Below are 21,873 nucleotides of genomic sequence, written 5' to 3'. Positions count from 1 at the left end.
AAATAAAGCATATTGATTATACTCATTGATTATACTCAAACTCACATGTATTTCAGCAGCTTCTGTTTGTGCAGAACTATCTTCCTTCATGTCCTTTAGAAGTTTGCACTCTCTGAGACTAGAATTTAAATTTACATGGTTCAGCTGATCACTAGAGGTAGGATGTATGTGATGTTATCTGTCTGCTATTTAAAAATATAATAGTAATAGAAATGTAAACTCATCCTTGTGATAAACTATTGGTTGGTATCCTTAACAAGAGAGATGGTGTTTATTAGTATGTCCTGATTTAATTTGTTTCAGGATCATGTAAAACCAAAGGGCAGATCAAAACCACAGAGAAACCCACTTTCCCTACTGAAACGGCCATTAGGTGCAGTTTTCAAGCTTTTAAGTCCCTAGAATAGTCTGGCCCATGAAAATGAATTAAGAAGATGGAGCTTCATGCTGGCTAACAAGACCTTCCGCAAGGCCTTTTTGTGTCAGAGAGAGAGAAGTTTCTTGAAACGTTGTACTCTCCATGGAAAGAAATGTCGAGAATTAGAATGTGAAGAAAACCTGCAATGCTTTGCCAAGTGCCAGAGAAGCCCGTACTAGTGTCTCTAGCATCTTGCCTTCAAAGCAGGTTTCACCACCTAGCGTGTCAGATCTTCCCAGAATTTTACCCAAAGTAGTGCATCCGGAAGCTGGACCCCAGAACAGGAGACCAGGCACTGCAAAAGTATCAAAACAGATTCTTCAAACATGTCTCAGATGCCACTGAATCGGCCCATCATCCCACGAAGAAGAGCTTGCTTCAAGATATGCTATATCTGTGGCAGAGAATTCGGCTCACAGTCTATATCTATACATGAACCCCAGTGCCTAGAGAAGTGGCGTACTGAAAACAATCAGCTACCAAGTCATCTCAGAAGACCTGAGCCCAAGAAACCTGAGGTCCTTACTGGTGGTTCCTATACACTTGCAGCTGAAAATGAGGCAGCTTATCAGAGTGCTCAAGCCCAGCTCCTGCGCTGTAGAAACTGTGGCCGTACCTTCTTACCTGACCGCCTCATGGTGCACGAAAAGTGTTGCAGAGGAGGTAGCAGCACTGTGGGGCAATCAAGCACTAGCCCCACTAAATCTAGTAAAGGCCCAGGCTTTGGGTCTGGCTCAGCAAGTGATCCATCTAAGACCCGTCAAAGAAAGAGTGGGGCTGCACCAGCTGTATCAGACAAGGTAAATTGCTAAGCATGTGCTGTATGAAAGGGTGTGGATCCTTTTTGATGCTAGGCATCCAAGGGAAGACTGGGTTCCCATAAAATTTAAAATCACTTTCCTTCAGAAGGGTCTTTTGGCTCCAAGGCAAATGTTTCTATGCTGAACAGTATGTAGAGGGAAAGGGAACACTGTGTGTGCAAGGGAAACTGCTTGTTCCTATTTCTTTCGATTTTCCTACTGAAAGGGAGAAGTTGGGTTCTCATACTCTGTGGTCCTGTAAGAATTATGTCCCCAAAAGGGACCATTATGTGCTATGGTTCCCTAGTAGATTCTGTTGGGCAGGTCAGGCAAGCTTTGAAATTTTATGTTTTAGCAAGTATTAAGTATTTTTATTTAGCTAACATGAAATACAATGTTTCATTATCCTGCAAGCTCTCCAGTGATTTTCATTTTTTACCATTATTCTTAGCCTTGGCATGGAACATGAGTTTACTGAGTACTGCATGTTCAAAAGCAACAGCTCAGGGTATAACAACAAAATAAATAAGACTGCACATTTCTTTCCACTGAATTTGATTCAAGATCCAAGAATAAAGAAGCTGATTCACATTATCCAAAAGCTACACAAAGTTTTGGAAAATGGCATATTTTTTTTCCTGCACTTGTTTCTACACAGGCTGTCTTTTGGCCAGGGGTTTTGTAAGGTAGATGTTTAAATTTAGTCCCAGTGTCTAAAACGAAAGGCCCTTTTTTTTTTGTTTGTTTTCAGTGGAGATTGGACTCCTGATTGCCTACACTACTTTTGAAAATGGGATTTAGCTTTCTCAGTCACCAAAGGAGAGCAGTGCTATGCAGAGCATTTATGAAAATGTTTTAAAAGTCAAAGCATGCTATATTTTCCATCTGTTAAATGAAATGGAAATAATAGCATTACCCTAACAAACACGAGAATGGAGACAACATGTGTCATTTTTATATTTTGCTGTTTGAGGCCACTAACTCATAGTTATTGGCAGGTTAGCTCCACTCCTCAGATCTTTCATCAGCAGACTTCAAATCACCCACTAACAGTTCAAACTGCTGCACAGGTGTATCTATAGCTTTAGGGAAGATGTGATTCGCTATATTGTACCATTTACCAAAGAACTGGCATTCCTGTAAAAGGTGACTGTTCAATGAAAGGCATAGGTGTGAAACAGAGAGTTTTATGCATCATACATAATTCTGTATGTTTAAATAAAAAATAAAAAAAGTGTATGAGGGAGAGAGGAAGTGTCTATAGTTATCAAAAAAAACCCCGACCATAACGAGAAAAAAACCAACACAAAACAACCAAGTTTAGAGTGTGGTTTGGCTTTAAGAGTGACCCTGCAAAAATGTTGCCCTCTTGCACAGTATCTTCTTCCTGTGTGGATTCAGTCACATCTGTTGACTTGTTGAAAAACATTATTATTACCACTTTTTACTTCCATGAGCTCTGCAGGAATGTATTCAAATCTGTTCCTCCGTCTGTGTGAACAACATGTTTCCTCATTTACTTGCAAGCAGTCACAGTTCATCAGTTGCCGCAGAAGCAATAAGGCTGTACAGCTTGCAATTTGTAATTGACTCTGAAGGACTTTATTATTAACAATAACTTTTGGGAAGGGATGATTTTGCCTGTCTGAAGTCCTTCATTTTTATTAGTTTTATAGCTGTCCTTTTGAACAGAGGTACAAAAGGCAGAAATAGGAATGGAGAGAGTGAAAGAAATATCCTGTGAACCCAGCGGCTGCTCGGTTCTGGCAACCTGCTTCTAAGAAGTAGTCAAAAGAACCCTCTTTTCCATAGATGTGTGTTAGGGTCACTAGCTCCAGTTAAAAGCTTTGAAAGGTCCACACTGAATTATGTTGAAAAGCAGTAAGCTAACAGGGGGCCTGCAAGTTCGCTATGAACTGGGACAAAGTCTGGGTCTTCTCTACAGTCTTCTTCATCATTTTCCAGCATATGGTTTTAATTTTGTTCACCTTACCAGCTTAAGTCGGTTAAAGAATACCAGTACTGGAGTGAAATGGCAGCTTGCTTTGGTCCTAGCAGGAAAGCATTCGGAGCTTTAAAAGTTTGAAAGTCTTGATTCAGCAAAATGCCAGAGGGAAGGAATAACTGTAAAAAAACAAACAAAAAAAAAAAAAAACAAAAAACCCCAAACCCCAACCATTATATAAGTCAAATTACCTCATGTGATGAAAGATGTCCTAAATTAAAAAGCTGGGGTTTCCTAATTTGAAAAATAAAGATCTGACTGATTTGGTGCTATATCATGTGAAGGGCATTTTAACTTTACAACTGCAAACCCTTTTATCTGCATGCATCTGTCCTGGAGCTCTCTCTCCCTTAGCCAGTGCAGGATCAGCTAGACCAGCGACAAACAGTTCGCCAAAAAATGCCTTTACACCTGGAGACTCAACAGCCCACATAAGCCATCTCTTCCACTAACTGTCCTTCCCTTCAGAATCCATGAACACATCTGGATTAATCATGTCTCTCTGTGTAAAACAGTCTATGTTTAAGAGACAGGGGTCACCTCAGTTCAGAAATTCTGTTTGGTCTGTGCTGTGATATCTCAGACAATGGACAAGTGATGTCTGGAAATACAGAAACTCAGAAGTGCGCTAGAGCAGAGTGTGTTTTTTATTCTTTCACAGACCAAATGTCTGCTACATGTAAGTGAGTATTAATAACTTGCTGTGGGTATATACAGTACAGGTTTTTTGACAGCAGATAATGCTGCTCCTAAAAGCCTATCAGATGTGTCACTAGCATCTGATGCTGCCACCTGCTGTTTTCTTCTTATCAAGTTAACTATCTGATATTTCAGGGACATATACCCTTTACTGTATTATAATGCTTTTTAACACAACGTAAGTTCTGAAAACTTGTATAGCAGAAGAATATTGATGTTTCACCTTGCTCTAGCATAAAGTCATCTACTTACTTGGTAAAATGAAAACTTCTTCAGAGGCTGTGCAATTGTAATGAAGCTGGGAAATCAGTGATAAACTGCCTCTGTTGCAAAGTGTTTCTAAATTTTGAACATCTTAGAAGAATACAAACATATATGCAAATGTAGAAAGTTGGATGAGAATGGACAGCGAATGGATGGTTTGAGTGAAACTTACTGAGTATTGCCACTGGGAACGATTGAGCTTCCTGCTTTTCTGCCTTTACACAAAATGCCATGTTCATTATACTACTGTATTTCTCTGAAAAGACAGCAGATCAGGGGTAAAATGCGATATTCTACTGCTTCCAGTGGAGTAACATCATTAATTGTTTCATCATCTGGCAGAATTACTTTGTTGTTCACGGAAATTTCTTCATACGTAGGCGTATGTCCTGTGCTAATGTTAATCTGCTGTTGTGTCAGGGCAGTGGCTAACAGCACTTCAGAGGGCTGTGAAATGCACCTTCGAATGGTTGTAAGAGCCCTGATACAGCTTGTCCCTGTCCCTTATGTAAAATACCTCTTGCTTTCCAGAGAGAATTGTGTGGAAAAGGCTGCTTTCGTACAATACAATGCTGTTGCGAAGTGTGTGCACCAATCTTTTCCCGAGCCTCTGTTCCCTGGGCAGTTCAAGCCTACAGTGAGAGCTCTGGCCTACAGCAGGAAGCCTCCCCTCCTCCCATTCAAATACATGCATCATTAACCAAATAAGGAAGGTGTGGAGGGTGCACAGTCCTGGATGCTAAGTATTTATGAGGGGGTTTGGGGAGTCAGTTTTATTGGGTGTACTTAAGAAGAAATTAAAAGCTTTGTGCAGTATGGGAGGATTTGACCTCACATAACACCATAACAGCAGCCTGGGGCTAACCTCAAGTAATTCTGGGTCTATTGAAAATACATAGTGGCGTAGCCCTCTGAGCTAAATAACTTCATTCATGGTCACACAGACATACTTAGCAGTCTTGGAGAAAAAAGAAAATACTGAGACATCAGAGGAAAGTCTAACTGCACAGTCAGGTATTTGTAGGTATTTTTATAATAACACATATCCTGAGGAACAGACCTTCCCTACAACCCTTTTTAAAAGTGAAAAACAAAGCAGTGAGCAGACAGCCTAGCCACTGGCCTGCAAGTAGTTTGGGTTGGAAAATTGTGGTGATTCCAAAAATAGTTTAGTTTCAAACTGCAGGCCTCCAGATGTGACATTTGGGACAGGCACACTCTGAAGAGAAAAAGAAATGAAGGATAAATATTATCAGCTGTAGAAATACCAAAAATAAAGCTTATCATACCTTAGATTCCACAGTGAAGCAACAACAGAGCTGTTACTACCAGCTGTAAGGATATTCTCCTTCAAGTTTTATTTTTCAGCTTTTTAACATATGTGTATTTGCAGAGAAGGATTTCTGTACGTAATTGGACTTGTAGTAATGGTTCAAACTCACTGCATTTCTGAGGGGGGGACGGGGGGGCGGGGCGGGGGGGCGGAATCCATCCTTAAAGTGATCTGATTGGTTTTAATTAATTCTGGTCTCTGCTATTGTTTCTGTACAGCTTTTAATTGTAGAAGTTACAAAATAGACATTTCTACTTGAAAAGATTTCTTAAACATTAGTTTGCACAAACAGGATTTAGTTATGAATCAATCCCAATAGATAACTTTGGAACCAGAATCCTCTATTTAACTGCAGGCCTGGTTTTACTCATTTGCAACAGCAGAGCCACCTATAAACACTCTGTCACAACGTAGAGGGTTCACAGTACTGCTCATTCAATCTTTGGGTTTTCAGGAGAGACTGCCAGAACAACCATCTCAAAACTGTGGAGATGCATCCAGATTTCGCTGGATAGAGATCACTAACTCTTGTCTTGATCTGTGGCAGTTGTTCAATAGTAAAACATTACAGTAACTTTAGAACAAGTGTAATGGATTTGAATGAGGCAGTCAGAGACAAAAGGCTATCTCTGTTCACTAGGGAAATATAGCTAAGATGAAGAACTACTTGATTTTTACAAAGATTTCTGTTTGTCTGTTAAATTTATTGAGAGTATTTAATTTTCTAAGTGATTTCTCACCTGTCTAATATTAGGACTTAAGTCCTCTTGAAACTGTACATTTGTTTTAATTATGCTGCCCCATATGTTGGCAAGTGTACTGCAGGCTAAATAAGCATGATTTTCATTTGTAGTAGGATCCCGTTTCCCTGTTTTGGTAGTATGTAAAGAGTCTCTTCAAAGTGAATGTAAATCAAGTTGCTCTTTCCTCATTTTCAACCAATAAATGATCTATTTCGCCAAATGTCAGGAACCTAGCTAATGAAAACTAGTGAGGAAAATGTGTTTCCAGTGTTTTTACACCTAGCATTTTTTTTAGAAAACCATTTTCAAAATGCTATAAACATACCCATAATAATCACGCATACTGAAATGAGCCTCCTGACCTCAAGAGTTTAGACTGTAGTATCCTTATCTAAAGCTCTCTGGAGCCTAGAAAAAAATATTCACTATGTTCAAAAGACTCTGTATCTGGACCAAGAGTCTTATCTCCATATCAGACAAGATCTAGCTCAAGAGCTGAAGTAAGGAAGCAGGTGAAAATTGATAATGAAAAATTAGAGGACATTCTTAAAACAGCTGTTGCTATATTCAGCTATGGACAAGAAGAGAAGGTTATGTATGATTATAAAAAACTTTGTTATCAAAGATAGCTAAGGAAAAAGTTAAGCAGATGAAAATGTCTTTGGAAAAAACATCTTTGGATAAGTTATATTTCAAGTCACTGTGAGAACTTTCCAGATGAAGTCCAACTTTTCCCAGCAAAAGCACATTTTGTAGAGTAGTATTTCTTCATGTAATTGAGTTTACATGTGTGATACAGGAAAGAAAGCTTATGCAGATCATTCACTAATGACATTTTCAGACTCTAGCATAAATGCGAGAAAAGCTGCCCACAATTTCTTGAATACACTGATGAATACACAGAAAGAATCATAAATACTAGAAACAGGTTATGCTTTGTCTCACACAGGAGCAGATGAGAAAATTAAATCCCCACCTCCCTTGTTTAAGTGAGAAAGGCTTCCTGTGTTTGGTCTGGAATGGCTCTCCCTCTGCCTTTAGGAGGGCAGCCTATAGCACAACTCTTACAGGTATTCTGCAGTCAGTAGTGCAGGCAGTGTTAGCAGTTGTGAGACCCATCAGCATGCCTCAAAGTGCTGTCCCTGCAGTACATTTTTACACTATTCTGGAGCAGGGCTCATACTGACAGCATGCCTAGCCCAGGACACGCCTAACAACATGCCTAGCCCAGGACACACCTAACAACACAGTCAAGCCCATTATCAGCAATGCCACAGTAATTATATATTTTTCAAGCTTAGAATATGCATGTGTGGGGTTTCTGGTTGAGGGATTTTTTCTTCCATTGAGATGTTTTTCTCTTCAAACAAAGGCAGATCTGCAGTGCAGAAATAATGACTTGCTTAGCATCCAGTTCTGCCCTCGCTGCAGTCACTGGCAAAGTTCACACTGAGGCCTTCAAGGTAAACAAACAGTTCCTATTTTGTCCCCCCAGTCCTCAACAATCCTGGATTGGTTTTAATCCTTCCAGACCAAGATTTCCACCATCTTGCTGATCTGTGGCAGAAATAACACATGGTTAGGGACCATAATCACAAGCTTGAGACAGCTACCTTCACTGTTTGGCTGAAGAGAGATCCTAAGGCTAGACACAGTGCTTTAACTACGTTTTGCCTGGAGGTGGGGTCTTTCTGCTACTATGCTAGACATCAGCAGTTCAGCTGAGGAAGCTTTTGTTGCTGACTTCCGTGATCCTTGTCTTCGGTAGGTAAAAAAAGGGCTTCAACATTCAAAGTGGACACTGTGCTGCAGCAACTTCATCATGCAGAGGAGTTGTTCCTGCATGTGAAGGCTCAGCACTTCATCAACTCGATGGTGTGAAAATAAAAGATCTAAAACTTACATAGCTAAGTATTAATTAGGCGACACACACAGATTGTCAGCCCAATATCTGCAGGAACCTACCTGTCCCAGGTGGCCAGTTAAGGAGAGTATCTCTTACAAGCTTCAAGACTGTATCTAGACAAAACAAAACTGATAAACTCATACAGTTACACTGATTTCACAGGTATAAATAGTTTCCTCAATCTATATGATTGTTTCAATTCAAAGTTGTTCTCACTCAAAATTGATGTTGAAAACAGTATTTTTATTCTAACAATTATTATTTACAGGCAAAAGTGATAAGACAGCCACCAACAGTGATTTGTTACATATGTGGCCGTGAGTATGGAACAAAATCAATTAGTATCCATGAGCCACAATGCCTGAAAAAATGGCACCAGGAGAATGACTTGCTACCCAAGCACCTGAGAAGGCCAGAGCCCAAAAAGCCTGAAGTCACACCTGTGCAAGGTAAGCTACAGATCAAATAAGAAAATGGGAGGAATAAAGTGGGAGGAATAAAAACAAAATGAATAAAATTTAAGTAGTAGCTTAAGCGGTAGTTTAAACAAGTACTTCTATCTCCAGTTCACTCCAAAGAGAACGTAGCCATAAAGGCTTGTTTTAAGCTTTCTGTTGACTATCTTGTTCTCCTTTTGTACTGCATCCATGAGAAATAAGAGCAGTTGCTGCCTTGTGGAACATGCCTCCTGGGACAGTCCTCTTTACGTGTCAGTATGTTCTGAATCAAAACACAAAAGGATTATCAAACTACTTCACAGCTACATCATTACCTTTTGACTAGTTCCAGTGCTGTAAACAGGCACTTTTTAATATGGGGAAAAGCAGTCAAGGATAATGTACGAACTTGATGCATACAGTCATTAAAATGAAATACCCTTCAACATAGCGATAGATAATTCAGCCAGATTTTACACTTACAGCATTGGTTAGAAAAAACAGCCTGACGCTAGCACTTAACAGTGGTAAATAGTGAGTGGCCTCGAGTTCTGTGGTAAAATAGGAAATACAATACTAGATTCATGATGACTGGTAGAAAAAAGGTATTTTTAAAATGTATTAGACCTAGGACCTTAAGATCATTTAACAGGATTGGAACTACGTGATCTTAAGGTCCTTTCCATCATTAACCATTCCATGGTTCTGTAAAATCCTCCCATAACATATATTGTCGTTTCAATTTTTTATTAAAATATATTTATGGGTGAAAATGCAGTATCTTTTACAATGAATATCCAGAGGATTTACAAGCCTTAGAACAAGCCTTTCTTTGTGAGACTATTATGATGTTTGTATTACAAACGCAGTGGGGAAAAATATATGTAGTATAAACCAAATATTATATTTCTGCCAATTATGTGTGTTTGAGCTGTAGGTTTTGTTTTGTAAGTTGCCTAGATCCCACCTCTTCAGATCTATGAAAACTGATGATCCCTAGCTCCCAACAGACCTGGGCTCCCATATGTATCTCAGGAGTATGTACTCAATATAGGACCAAAAGGAAATAGCTCCTACAGCTGCCCAAATCCCACATAAAGTTATTTCATCATGTCAGCCTGATGCTTTCCCTGGCCCTGTCAGCTGGTCTGAGCTACTTTGGGCCAAATTTGCATCACTTGCTCACAGGCAGTTAATTCACCCACTTTTTTTTTAAATTTTATTTCATATTCCCCATGATTTCCCGCAACTTCCCCTAATGTCTGTGAAAGTAGGCAAATTCTCCTACAGCTCACTGTGAAAGAGTCATACACTAGATCAGTTTACAGCAGTACAAAGAAATATGTCCCCAGAAGACATACACAGAAAAGAGCAGGGTCACTGGGAATACTAGTCAGCTGTCCAAAATAATAATAATCATAGCTCAAATAATATCAAATCAGGACTTGGTTAACATATTCCAAGCAGAAGAGTTGAATCTGCAGTAAAAGACAGATTTGAAATGCATTTTCATTGTATTTGCTCTTTTTGTTGTTAAGCTCTTCTTAATATTACATGTTGCGTGGTAAAAAAAGATGGAGAAAATGAGAATTCCATCTGAAAAAAGGAGGATGCAAAAGGACAAATCAGGTTATTTTGAAATACACTATTTTATTTTGAAGGAGTGGAAGCAGAAACACAGCCACGCTTTGAGAGAACAATCCAGCAGAAGGCTCCCAGATATGAATCAGAATATTGTCTCATTTATGCAATGAGTCATATCAGGCGCCGCACATCTCCTACGAGGTGGTGTGTGCCCGTGGTTCCCCAGGGGACACTGACCTGCTTCCAGCATCTGTTCTTAAATGCCTGCTGATGCAAGTCTGAGCAGTTCTGTAGCTTGAGCTAAAATTTCTGTTCCCCCTGCAGTTGCCTCATGCTCCTGGCCTCAAGAAAATAATCTCAGTGTTGTTCTTTTTCCATAAGACTTACTCGCGATCATCTGGTAAATGCTATAACTGACCTTGAGACCACATACACGTACTGCATGTCTCACAGTCTCTCAACTTAGGGAGGAGGGATTACCCCTGTTGTTGAATGGAACAGGCAATGTTCAAAAAAAGCTTAGAAATATTAGCTGCTTACATAAAACTTTTTATAACTTTCATAAACCTTTTTCTGAAAACTCAAGTGTCACGGGAAGACAACCACTGCCCTGATTACAGTGTTTTGTTTGTGGAATGCCTAACACATGCCTGCAAGGAGAAAGTCATCTCTTTTTCCCTTTTTTTTTTTTTTATATTCCATAAACTTTCCAAAGTACAGAAAATACACATTCATTTCCTGCAAGCAAAGGGGATATTTGTCTCAGCCAAGAAAAGAAACACTATTTGGTTGCTCTTCTAACAAAAAGAACATTAGGAACAGGCATATTAAGAGATCTAAGGCTTATTGTGGTTATGTGAACCAATGGATATGAATCATATTAAAACTGTATGGGCCTTTAATGAAGAGGTCTATCATGTGCCAATGACAGAAACCATGGAATATTTTTAAATGCACAAATCCTTTTCTTTTAAAAATTGTCTGCTGCTAGCATTACAAAGACAAAACCAATTTTTTTGTTCCTTTTCTCTATTGTCATACTTTTTGAGAAGGGCAAAACAAATACATCTTCAAATTGAGCCATGTAGATTTTGTTCTGCATGTACTTCAAACGAATACTCTTAAGATTTAAATCCAGGTATTGAGCAACCTACCTGGCCTTTTTGGAAATCGGTTTGAAACAACACTGTGTGAAAGTCCATTTCAAGATGAAAGTAAACAAGATTTTTTTTAATACTCCAATAAAATATTGAAAATACATCTGATGTAAGTGAATGTTGGAAGAATACTCCTGAGCTTTCCGAGCAGTCACTCTTCCCACCGTGGAAAATAACTGAGGGTAAGACTGGGTTAGTGTTTAGATGACAATAGATGGACTACTGCAATGACCTCACTGGAAGCTATGGCTTACAAGAACTGTAGGTATTGTCTGTAAAGGTTTTAGGCTTACCTAAGCTTAACCCCACTTACTGACAAAGCTTGCATAGACTTTAACAGGAAGAAAATTCGGCCCCTTGTCCAGAGCAGTACAAAGAGCATATTCTCAAGTACGATATGCTCCTGACCATTGCTATAACACATGCTCATTAAACAGCACTTGAAGTAAAGCCAAAAAGTGAAATTTGCTGATAATAGTGTGTACGCAAAGATGTTAATAATTAGCTGAGAATGCATATCATAACACATAGCATGATCTATGTTTTCTCTGTACTCTCATACAACAGAAGATGATTCAGTTTGAAGTTAATTTAATTCAACCCTCGGGACAAAAAGCAGAATTTTTTTTTTTTTTTTTTTTAAAGCTTCATTTCTTTCTTTTTCATTTGCAAAAGCAATATGGTTTGGTTAAACTGAAAGGCTCAGTCAACAGGTATTTCCTGAAAATATTTTCCATAAAGAGTTGAATGTGGGTCTCCAGAATGAAAGCTGATACTTTCTTTTTTTAATTTTCCAGCCAAAGGTTTCTACGATCTCAATTCTTTAAATGAGGCTGCCTGGATCAGCGCCCAGAACCAGCTCGTTCCATGTGATATTTGTGGGCGTACTTTTCTTCCAGACAGACTGATCATCCACCAGAAGTCCTGTAAACCAAAACCTGCAACATGAGTTGGATGTAACACACATGCATACATATGTATGCATACTCACACGTGTGTGTGAGTGTGCATGAATACACACACACATGCACTCATACGTTTCAGCCAAAACATGAGAGAAATAAAATCAAGCTGGAGAGCTGTGGGCATCCAAACTATAGTGTGTTATCAGATCACAACTTCCAAAAGCCTCCAGAGTAAAATCAGCAGTTGCTACTGTGTAGCGTATGATCAAATATGGTGATTTTTTAGCAGTAGGAAAAATTCTTCATTTCTGTTGTTCAAATAGCCTCACCTAGAAGCCACAGTTTGAGAGGTTTGGCATAAGAATACTTGAAAGTAATAGGAACTATTTTCTTTCCTCTCCTGATCCTGTGCTTTTTTGGGTGCAACAGAACCCCAGTGAAGAATCCTCCCAGGCTGTTTTCTGAATAGCCGTGCTGTCTTCATCTCTGTTGGTCAAATGTGGGATGTTCTTCAGCCCCACTCCTTTCACAGCCTTTCAGATTTAGTTATCTGGACCTTCGAAAGAAGTTGAGTATTCTGCCTGCATTTCCCATTCTACATGGAGTTTTTTGTATTCAGCAGACAGGAAGAAATGAACCATAACTGTTGGGCACCTTTCACTGCAGAGATCCCAAAAACAGTGTCCCACCAGCATCCATCTAGTGGTTTTTCAACAGAACTGACAGACTGGGAGAGATGGTATAATGTCAGGAGCTCCCTTGTCTGCACGGATGTTTGGCTACATGTCTCATTATTATTATATTTACCTACTGTCTCAGAAACTGAAGCTTCACACAACTTTTATGAGAGTTTTGATGAGGAGCAACTCATTGAATCTTACTGGAAGCAAAGTCAGAGTGATTTTGATCAGGAAAATTAATTCTTTGAGAGTTTTATTTCCCCCCTACCCAGGACCTATCTAGTTTAAGGACCTCCACTGAAGTAATGGCTAATCAGAGTAAGCAAGTAGATCTTTTCAGTTTGTTGGTTTGGAGTTTTTGTGTGTGTCCTTGTCCATCTTTGACACAAGAGTGATCATTGACTCCTACTTGGAGCTTAAACCCATGGAGCACTCCAGTGTTCACATGGCTGTGGGACATGCAGCTCATGAAGGCCTTGGCTGCTACAAGTAAAGCATTTCCATATAAAGGGATCAGACATGGGGTGGAAGCAGAGAATGGCTGTCTTTAGAAAACACCCTAAAAGCACCCTCTTCTTGAAGCCTTTAGCAAATACCAAATGAATAGGAAATAGCATGAAGCAAATAGCATAGCCAGCAGGACCAGGGCGGTGATCATCCTCCTGTACTGAGCACTGGTGAGGCTGCACCTCGAATCCTGTGTTCAGTTCTGGGTCCCTCACTACAAAAGTGACATTGAGGTGCTGGAGCAAGCCCAGAGAACAGCAACAGAGCTGGTGAAGGGTCTGGGGCAAAGTCTGATGAGGAACGGCTGAGGGACCTGGGGCGGTTTAGTCTGGAGAAGAGAAGGCTCAGGGGGCGACCTTATCGCTCTCTACAACAGCCTGAAAGGAGGTTGTAAGTGAGGTGGGGGACACGTGATAGGACACGAGGTAAAAGCCTGAAGCTGCACCAGGGGAGGCTTAGATCGGATATTAGGAACAATTTCTTCGTAGAGAGGGTGATCAGGCATTGGAACAGGCTGCCAAGGGCATTGGTGTCATCACTGTCCCTGGAAGTGTTCAAAAACTGTGTAGATGAGGCCCTTAGTGACATAATTTAATGGTGGAATTGCCTGTCCTGGGGAAGTTGTTGGACTTAAGTGATGTTGAAGTCTTTTCCAACCTAGCTGATTCTATGATTCTATGTGTTTATGATTTATTTCTTGCTTAAGAATGATACTATGTGATTATCCTCAGTTCAATAAACTGATCATGCCAGAAATTTCGTAAGTCAGAGGAGCATGTCTTTTGTCATGAGCTTGGTAAAAGAAACACACTTTTATGTTAAGCCAAAACAAGCATGGTGTGTCAGATGACTGGAATAAAATACCACCCTGCTCTCTGTGCCAAGTGTGACCATAATAGAGTGCCATTAAGGGCAAAAAGGGTAGCTATTACACAAGAAAACAGCTGGGAAGGTGTTTGAATGTGCTGTTTTGAAAAATGCTATTATGTTACGTAGCAGTGCCAAAACACATCGGTAAATAGGTTAAACACATGGAGGAAATAATACTTTAACAAGGTACAGAAGAGATCACTATTTGTTATTATTTTACTTACTCTGAAGTGTTTTATTAAGTAGTTAGTGAGGTTATTCAAAAGATATGACAAAATCCGATACAAGTTGTTGACCAGCAATATAGGCTTCCTGACAGCACAAAAGAAACTGTACCTCATATATGTTTTCACCTTCAGGCTTAAGGCCTGGAGCTAGTTGTTATAGATTATGTGACCAATATGACTTTTCTCAGAGCATTCACAGTTACAAATCAGGTGGATGTCTTTATACATGCTAAAATGAAATATGGATACCAGGAACTTTTCCTAGATATCAAGCTGTGTGATTTGTGGCATAAGTGAAATAAGAAGTAATATTGTTCTGTTATTAGAGGAATGCTCCTGGCTCCAGTCCTGGTGGGCTGTTGGTTCAGACTGGGAGAAGTACCAGCATCCTTTGGTGAAGATAGTTTCCAAAATAATCAATGGCACCTCAGCAGCCCTTTCATCTTCAGAATGAGAACTGTATTATCTGAAGATAGGTATCTTTAGGAGTCAGAGGTTCAGTTTCAGTTCTACAGTGCAAAGCTGTGTAAGCCCCACAGATCTATCCTTGATAGTGTAAGGAGAGTCACTGGCAGAGCTGGACCATCCCTCCTGCTTTTGGCTGGGAGGAGGCATGTGGTCAGAGGAAAGAACAGGGACACTGGTTTTTGATTGCTGGACTGGCTGCTACAAGCTTGTGGAAGGCAACATCTTACAGTGCAAGACCTCGGGCACTGTTGTAATCCACATCAAATACTGACCCACCCACTAGCTGCCTGGTAATTGAAGGATTATGGGTGTCATGCAAATCTCACCTTTATGACCCCTCTCCTTCTTCTTGGACCCCTCTTCATTTTGTCAGAGACAAAATGAAAAAAAAAAAAAACAGGTTTTGGCTACATCTGCCTCACTGTATGATCAAGATTCATTACAGACTCACTTTAAGAGCAGAAACATACATAAAAGAAACTAACTCTTCGCAGGGTCACTGCAGTCCTTGGCAATTAAAAATTTAGCCCTGTTTTCTTTGTGGGATTCAGATGTCAGAGTTCCTGTGTCATTCTGAAAGTTGGACTTGGAGTCCTGATGATTTTAGATCTGTCAGAAATTTCTCACAGAACATTTTTTGCTGTTTCATTGTCAGCTCTACATTAGTCTATTTTTCTTTTTCCCCTGGGTTATTATCCCAAAAGTCAATAAAATCTGCCTGATGAGCTGAGCTGTTATAAACAATTATAAAAGTACAAATATTATCCATATTTCTAATGTGTTGATTTGTCTTGCCCAGAAGTACCCGAGTGCTCGGAGTGTATGTGAGCTCTTGGAGCCGTAAGTCTGGTTTCCACATCAGCCTCTGAGGGAGTCAGCTGAAGATCTGGGTAATTAAGAGCTGCCTCTGATCACAGGTCATTGCTGCTGAGCTCTGAACTTAACAGGGGATTTGTTAAATGTTGAGACTTACCCCTAACGGAGTCAAGTGAACACTGGGCTATGGGGACTGATGGCGAGACCAGAGAATGCAGGACAGGTTCTTCTGTCATGAGCTTTCCTCCTGAGCTCACCAGCCCTGGTGATAGTTTGTGCCAGTGATGATGGTGAGATCAGTGGCAAGATCTGTTCAACGGGAGAAACACTGATAATGCCTTCAAGGTTTGCTGTCAATAAGAGTTAAAATGAGATCTTATGAGCATTTTTCATTATTGCTTGGCATTTATCATTCTGACTTTTTTTTTTTTTTTTTTTTTGCAGAAGAGGAAAAGGAAATGAGAACTTGAGCTACTTTGCTTCGTTTCCGTACTTTAGTGATTTGTCACTTAAACTCATATCCTCCACTGTTGGCTCACAGTGATTTCCAGCTCAATCCCATGTTTCCTACTGGCACAACACATTTGAACAGCTGAAAAATGGTTTTGTGTACTTCAAAACCAACAACATTCCATCTAGTCTGCCACAAATGTGCTGATAGCAGCTGAAACTATTCCTGGACAAAATATTAAGTCAGAACATGGTTTGACAAACGATGTTCAATCAAAACAGAAGTTTTGATTTTTGAAAAGACAAACAGAAGTTCAATCACATTAAATAAATGATCATCCACTTTCAGACCATAATTAAAAGTCCTGACTATAAAAAAAAAAAAAAAAAAAAATCAGCCAGCTGAATTTACCAGTTCCAATTAAAAAAATATACATTTTAGAAAAGCAATCCTGAAGATCATAGTAAATCTGGATGAGTTTAACAGCAGAATTCAAAAATTGGACATTAATGAAAGAACCTACAACTGCAGATAAAAATTCTATGTAAAATGATATAGTTCAGCAAGTTGAGAACATCGCAGTCCATGAGTTAACATACAAGCTTCAAAGGGTCCCACATTTTTAAGGGCAGTAGCAAAAAATGCCTAGCAGGCCTTAAAAAAACAGTTTCATGGACCCTTTTTCTTAAAGACTACCAGCATTTAGTAGACCATAGGCTGAAGGATAAAAAAAATCGTAAATGCAATGCCAGTTTCTACTTAGAAGAGAACCTACATAGAGCTGTGGATTCTCTCTGCATGGCATAGACCTGGAAAATACGTAGCAGCATATAGAAATTGTATTTTCAGCACTGTCTCCTGACCACTGAAATTTGGTATGTTTAGGTTTTAGTTCAGGATTTGTAAACACAAAATTTGATTCAGTACTGACTGAAGCCAAGTCCTACACTACCCAGCGGGTACAGGATGGTGCCAGAAAAGCTAAGGGATTGGTCAGATGTTGACACATATACGTCTTAAACAAATTAGTTCCTGGAAGTTTTTATGATGGCACACAATTCATGGCTTATGTTTGTTTAACAACAGAATTTAATAATTGAAAATTAAGTTTGGTTTTATTACCCAGTTCAGGGAGCTGGTCCACACTCATGGAAGAAATTCTAGCAAGGCTCTGGGCTGAATCAGTATTTTCTTTAGGGCTCCTGTCTGCCCATGTGGTTAGTTCTGTTTCACTGTCAGTGGAATAGGGTTTCCTGAATTCTGTATTTCTGAACAGTGTCAACCAGAGAGAGTTCAAATGAGTCTGCTGTGTCTGGAGACATGCCACACTCAGCAGGACATCAGGATCATGCAAAAGTAGGATTCAACAGGGGCAGGAGGTCCACTAGGAAACAGAACCTACACACCTGGAAAACCCTTTAAGAAGCTGCCTGAGGGACTATCTACATTCTTGCATGCTTTTACTCGCCTGCTCCTCAGTCAATATCATAACTGACATACACAGAGTTCTATTGACTCTAGGGCACACAAGGATTAGGGACTTATCTTAAATCTATATTTCTTAGAAAACTCCCATTTGCAGTTCAATAAAAATGTTATAATCTGGGTAGGGCTGAGAAGAGAGCCATGATTGTAGAACTGGAAAACCAACCTGACAAATGATACTCCAGGGGGTCATACCATTTAACTTTTCAAAACAGAAGTGCCTTACTGACGGCCTGCACATACCCAGATTACAGAGCATCCTTTCCAGAAGAAAAGACTTAACAATCTCCAAGGCAGGAACTGGTGCTAGACCAACTCAGAAATAGAAACTCATAACTTTCAAACAGTGGAGCAATTTACTGAGAATTGCAGTGAATTGTCTATGGCAGATTTTTTGCCAACTTTCATGAACTTTAAAGGAAAAGAAAATATATAGGTCTAAGACGAATAAATTTAGGCCAGCCTTGCATTACAATATAGAACATTAGACTAGAAGACTCTTCCAGATTATAGTGATATATAGTAATTGACATAAAATTTTCAGGACAAAGAGTGGTTTACAAAAGTCTAGGAAATATGATACAAGAAGCCAATGATATTTGTGAATTAGGTCAACTAAGACACAAAGGTAGCGATTAAAAAGTAGGTACCGAGAGATGTGCATCTTTTGAAACTCATTGCACCTTCAGTAGCCCCATCTAGGAATGTAGACCCTATCAAACATGTAAACAAGATAAAAACCCTGCTTCTAAAGGCAAAAGCAGACCTGGGACAGGATTTTTACCTGGGTTTGGAAGCTGAATCAGACTGCAAAGTCAGATTGGGATAAGAAATTCTTCAGAGCAGCAGTGGGAGAGATCTCTGGATGAAACTTTTGATACAACCTCAAATGGAAGATCAGCTGCCAGTCTGGTCAGAAAGAAGGTACTGATTTCAAAACAAGAAGTGCTTTGCCCTCCGCACTTTCTCTGACACCTTAAGGAGAGAAAGATTTGCCTAGTTTAGCTCACAGGACTTGTAAATCTAATTGGTTAGGAAAGTGGCTCAAAGGACTTCATTTTTGTAATACATCCAGTTTAAAACAAGTTATACTTATTATTGACTACTGTCTGTTTATATAAGGTTTAAAGGCTCTAAAGATATAAAAAAGGGCACCACTAGATGCATCTTCTGATAAAAGCAAAATACCTCCTTCTCCATTCTACTCCCTCTTTGCACAAGTGCTGTGTTTGTTAGTTAGTGTCTAGGAAAACAGACAGGGTATTTCAGGGGCAAGATCAGAGCACAGACTATGGTGCCAGACCTTGATAGTGATACAGTCCACTGGGTAATGGGTAGTTTACTTATAAAAGAGAACCTCATAGGCCCCATGCAGCCCAGACTCAGGTAAGTACAATAAGTGCTATTAAAAAGCCATCAGAGCCTTCCCTATAGTTTTCTCCCTCTTTGCATCCTCTTCTCCACAGTTTAGACTTATTTGATGCATTTGTACAGAGGTGTCTCCTCCAAATACCTCTTGGAGAAGTTACACTTTTTGGTATATGCCATTAGGTTCAAAACACATGCAGTATGTAAGAAGCAAGAGTCAGAAACATAAATCACACTTTGCTCTCCATGTTACAAAGTGGTAAACTGGATGTCCTCAAATAATATAGCAGAGACACGTAGAGGGTTTTTAATTCCTTCATATGTAATATTTACATTATATCTTTGGAAAGATAAGATTTTAAATAGAACACATCGCTTGAAAAACACAGTTGTGGCTGTGAGAATGAAGAGGCTCAGTCTGGTCAGCTTATTAAAGGGAAGACAAAGAGGCTGTTTGATCTGTCATGCATGCCATATCTCAGCTCTGAGTATTTAAAAAAACCCCAACGAAGTTCAAGGGCAGAAATGAACACTTGCAATCACAGAATTCCAGTTCTGCACACTTAACATTGGCATGCCCGGGATCCTGTGCATGCTTTGCAAACTCATATAGTTTAGGTAACATAACTGACTAAATACCACATTCCTCACTGGTGTGTCACTGAAAATACTGAGTAAATTTCCAGAATATCTGGTTTGGCAGAACTTTCACGTTTGAAGAGAAAAGGGAGGACACCCGGGCCAGCTTAACTCAGCTCTTCTGAAACAGTCAATGGAAAGGATCTGTGGGTCCTCTAAAGTTTTCCATACATTATGGTCAGTGAAGCTAACCTGAATGCTGGAGAGACTAGCCCCAGACAGATGGTAAAAATGTGACTGTGGTATGAAGTGGTCTGGACAGGCAATCTCTTTTCAAGGGAGGTAAGAGGCCTTTCTACTTCACTCATGAGTCTGGTCAAAGGAGATAGATGCTTGCATGCGTCAAGAGATTCAGCTGTGTTTAAACAGAGAACTGTACGCTGTCTACATAAGGAAGTGAGCTGTTGGCTTGTGCAAAGGTTTGTCACAAGTCAGGAAGGAGCTAAAGGTGGTCTGTACACTTTATGATGAATAAGCAACAAGTATAATGTTAGGCAGCATGGTGTTTCTGAGTGAAGAATGAAGGGAGCTCCTATCCAGTAGAGTTCGCAGGAAGGATATATATGTTACGGATGTCTTGAGGTTTCTTATTAAAACTAAGAAAAAGTTTCTGGAGTCTTATCAGAACTATAGTTTGATTTCTTCCTGACTGTGATCCAGCAGTCAAATGTTGGTAGACGCTGCTAATTCTAAGGAAAACCTGTGTGCAGAGAAGGGGAGGTTGTTGCATATGTCCGTCCTGAGGTCTCTGGTCAGTGACACCAGGTCAGGAATGCTAGTGCTAACTTCCATGTTTGGGGTGCATACTGAACATCAGTGCATTCCCGGCAAGCCTAGCGGTTTCGCAGCACTCCAAAAAGCTCAAGAAGAAGGATTGTCATCCTGAATAGCTGGCACTTCTTTACAACACAGTTCCAGCAATCCAGCCTCAGGTGAAGGGAAAGATCAACTCACAGTTATCTGAAGCCAAAGTTTAACACAACGCAGCCCTTATTCTGCTTTCTCTGCTTTGTGAGAGTTTCCTTTGTCCAATTTATGGCCTCCATCTGTCTCTACCATCCACCATTTGAGTCCTGCAGTTGTTTTCATACCCAAAAGCTTATTACAGTACTTCTCTTCACAGATGCTTGTTTTGCTGATGACTGGGTTTGCTCATTTATGGGACAGACTTTCATATTTTCTTTCAAAATTTACTTTTTGTCATGCATTTTTATTCATTTAAATAAAATTGCACAGAAAATTCTGCACAATACAATTACACTGATGCAGCTAATTATTTTAAAACAATCATATGAAATAACTATTCCTTGGCACTCAAAAGCTGCAGTACCAGGCATTGCAGACCATTTAGAGATATTTTTTTAATTGTCAGAATCAGCATTTATGTATGTCAAAAGTTCTCTCTGCTCAGTAGTGAAAATTGTCATGAAATCACAGTTTAGTTGGCATTGGGAGTGGCAGTCTCCAATGCAAGCAAGATGTTTGTCATGAATGAAGAATGGAGCAGGAAAAGGATGGCAGTTGTTGAGAGCAAAGTTCCAGTACATACCCACTGTTTTCCACATTGTGGTTATACAGATGTTTCTGATCAGTTCTGCTTGGGCCAATGATGAGGTCTGGGACTTTTTGAGAGGAACAGCTGTTAACTGAAGCTGACCAACAACATGGATATGCTACAGCCTGCAGCAGTGCATTCAGATGTCCAGCTGATTTCAACTTAGTGATATCTGACCTTGAAAGCAGTCTAACCATGATGGTTCAAATAGGCAAATATATTATGTTTGCAGGCAGATTTTGCAGCCTATATGATATTCCTTGCTATTAAGGTCAAGTTCTGAACTGTGCCTGTCTGAACTCCTTTAAAAATAACCAGGTATTTCCACTCATGTTGCATTTCTCAGTATGTACCACCTTAAGGCTAGAAGAAACTGCAGTCTATAATCCCTTGAACAATGCCAAACCTGTATGCGGAACATTTTTTCAATTACATGTTTTCCCAGAAAAAACTTATTTAAACATTTGTAAATCCTTTGACTTGGGCTGGGGTGGAAGAAACAATACACAAATGAAAGCTGAACACTTTTAGGACTGGATCTTTTGCTAGCTTTGAG

At 39.7% G+C, this 21,873-nt stretch overlaps 1 protein-coding gene across 1 annotated transcript; it reads left to right on the top strand.

Moving 5' to 3' along the window:
* The first annotated feature begins 744 nt into the window (after window positions 1-744).
* Window positions 745-12,295, top strand: ZNF475 (zinc finger protein 475). Its single transcript, XM_065663835.1, has 3 exons — window positions 745-1,218; window positions 8,437-8,617; window positions 12,144-12,295. Exons 1-3 carry the CDS (start codon window positions 745-747, stop codon window positions 12,293-12,295), a joined length of 807 nt encoding a protein of 268 aa, XP_065519907.1.
* The last annotated feature ends 9,578 nt before the right edge of the window (window positions 12,296-21,873 follow it).

Source organism: Lathamus discolor, chromosome Z (genome assembly GCF_037157495.1).
Source record: "Lathamus discolor isolate bLatDis1 chromosome Z, bLatDis1.hap1, whole genome shotgun sequence".
NCBI classification, from domain to species: Eukaryota; Metazoa; Chordata; class Aves; order Psittaciformes; family Psittacidae; genus Lathamus; species Lathamus discolor.
The sequence above is the reverse complement of the archived record's forward strand: the minus strand, read 5'-3'. Positions and strand labels throughout refer to the sequence as shown.

Coding starts and splice junctions, on each gene's coding strand:
- ZNF475 (XM_065663835.1), top strand. CDS start 745: ATGTCTCAGATGCCACTGAATCGGCCCATCATCCCACGAAGAAGAGCT. Junction 1,219..8,436: donor CACCAGCTGTATCAGACAAG/GTAAATTGCTAA, acceptor TATTATTTACAG/GCAAAAGTGATAAGACAGCC. Junction 8,618..12,143: donor TGAAGTCACACCTGTGCAAG/GTAAGCTACAGA, acceptor TTAATTTTCCAG/CCAAAGGTTTCTACGATCTC.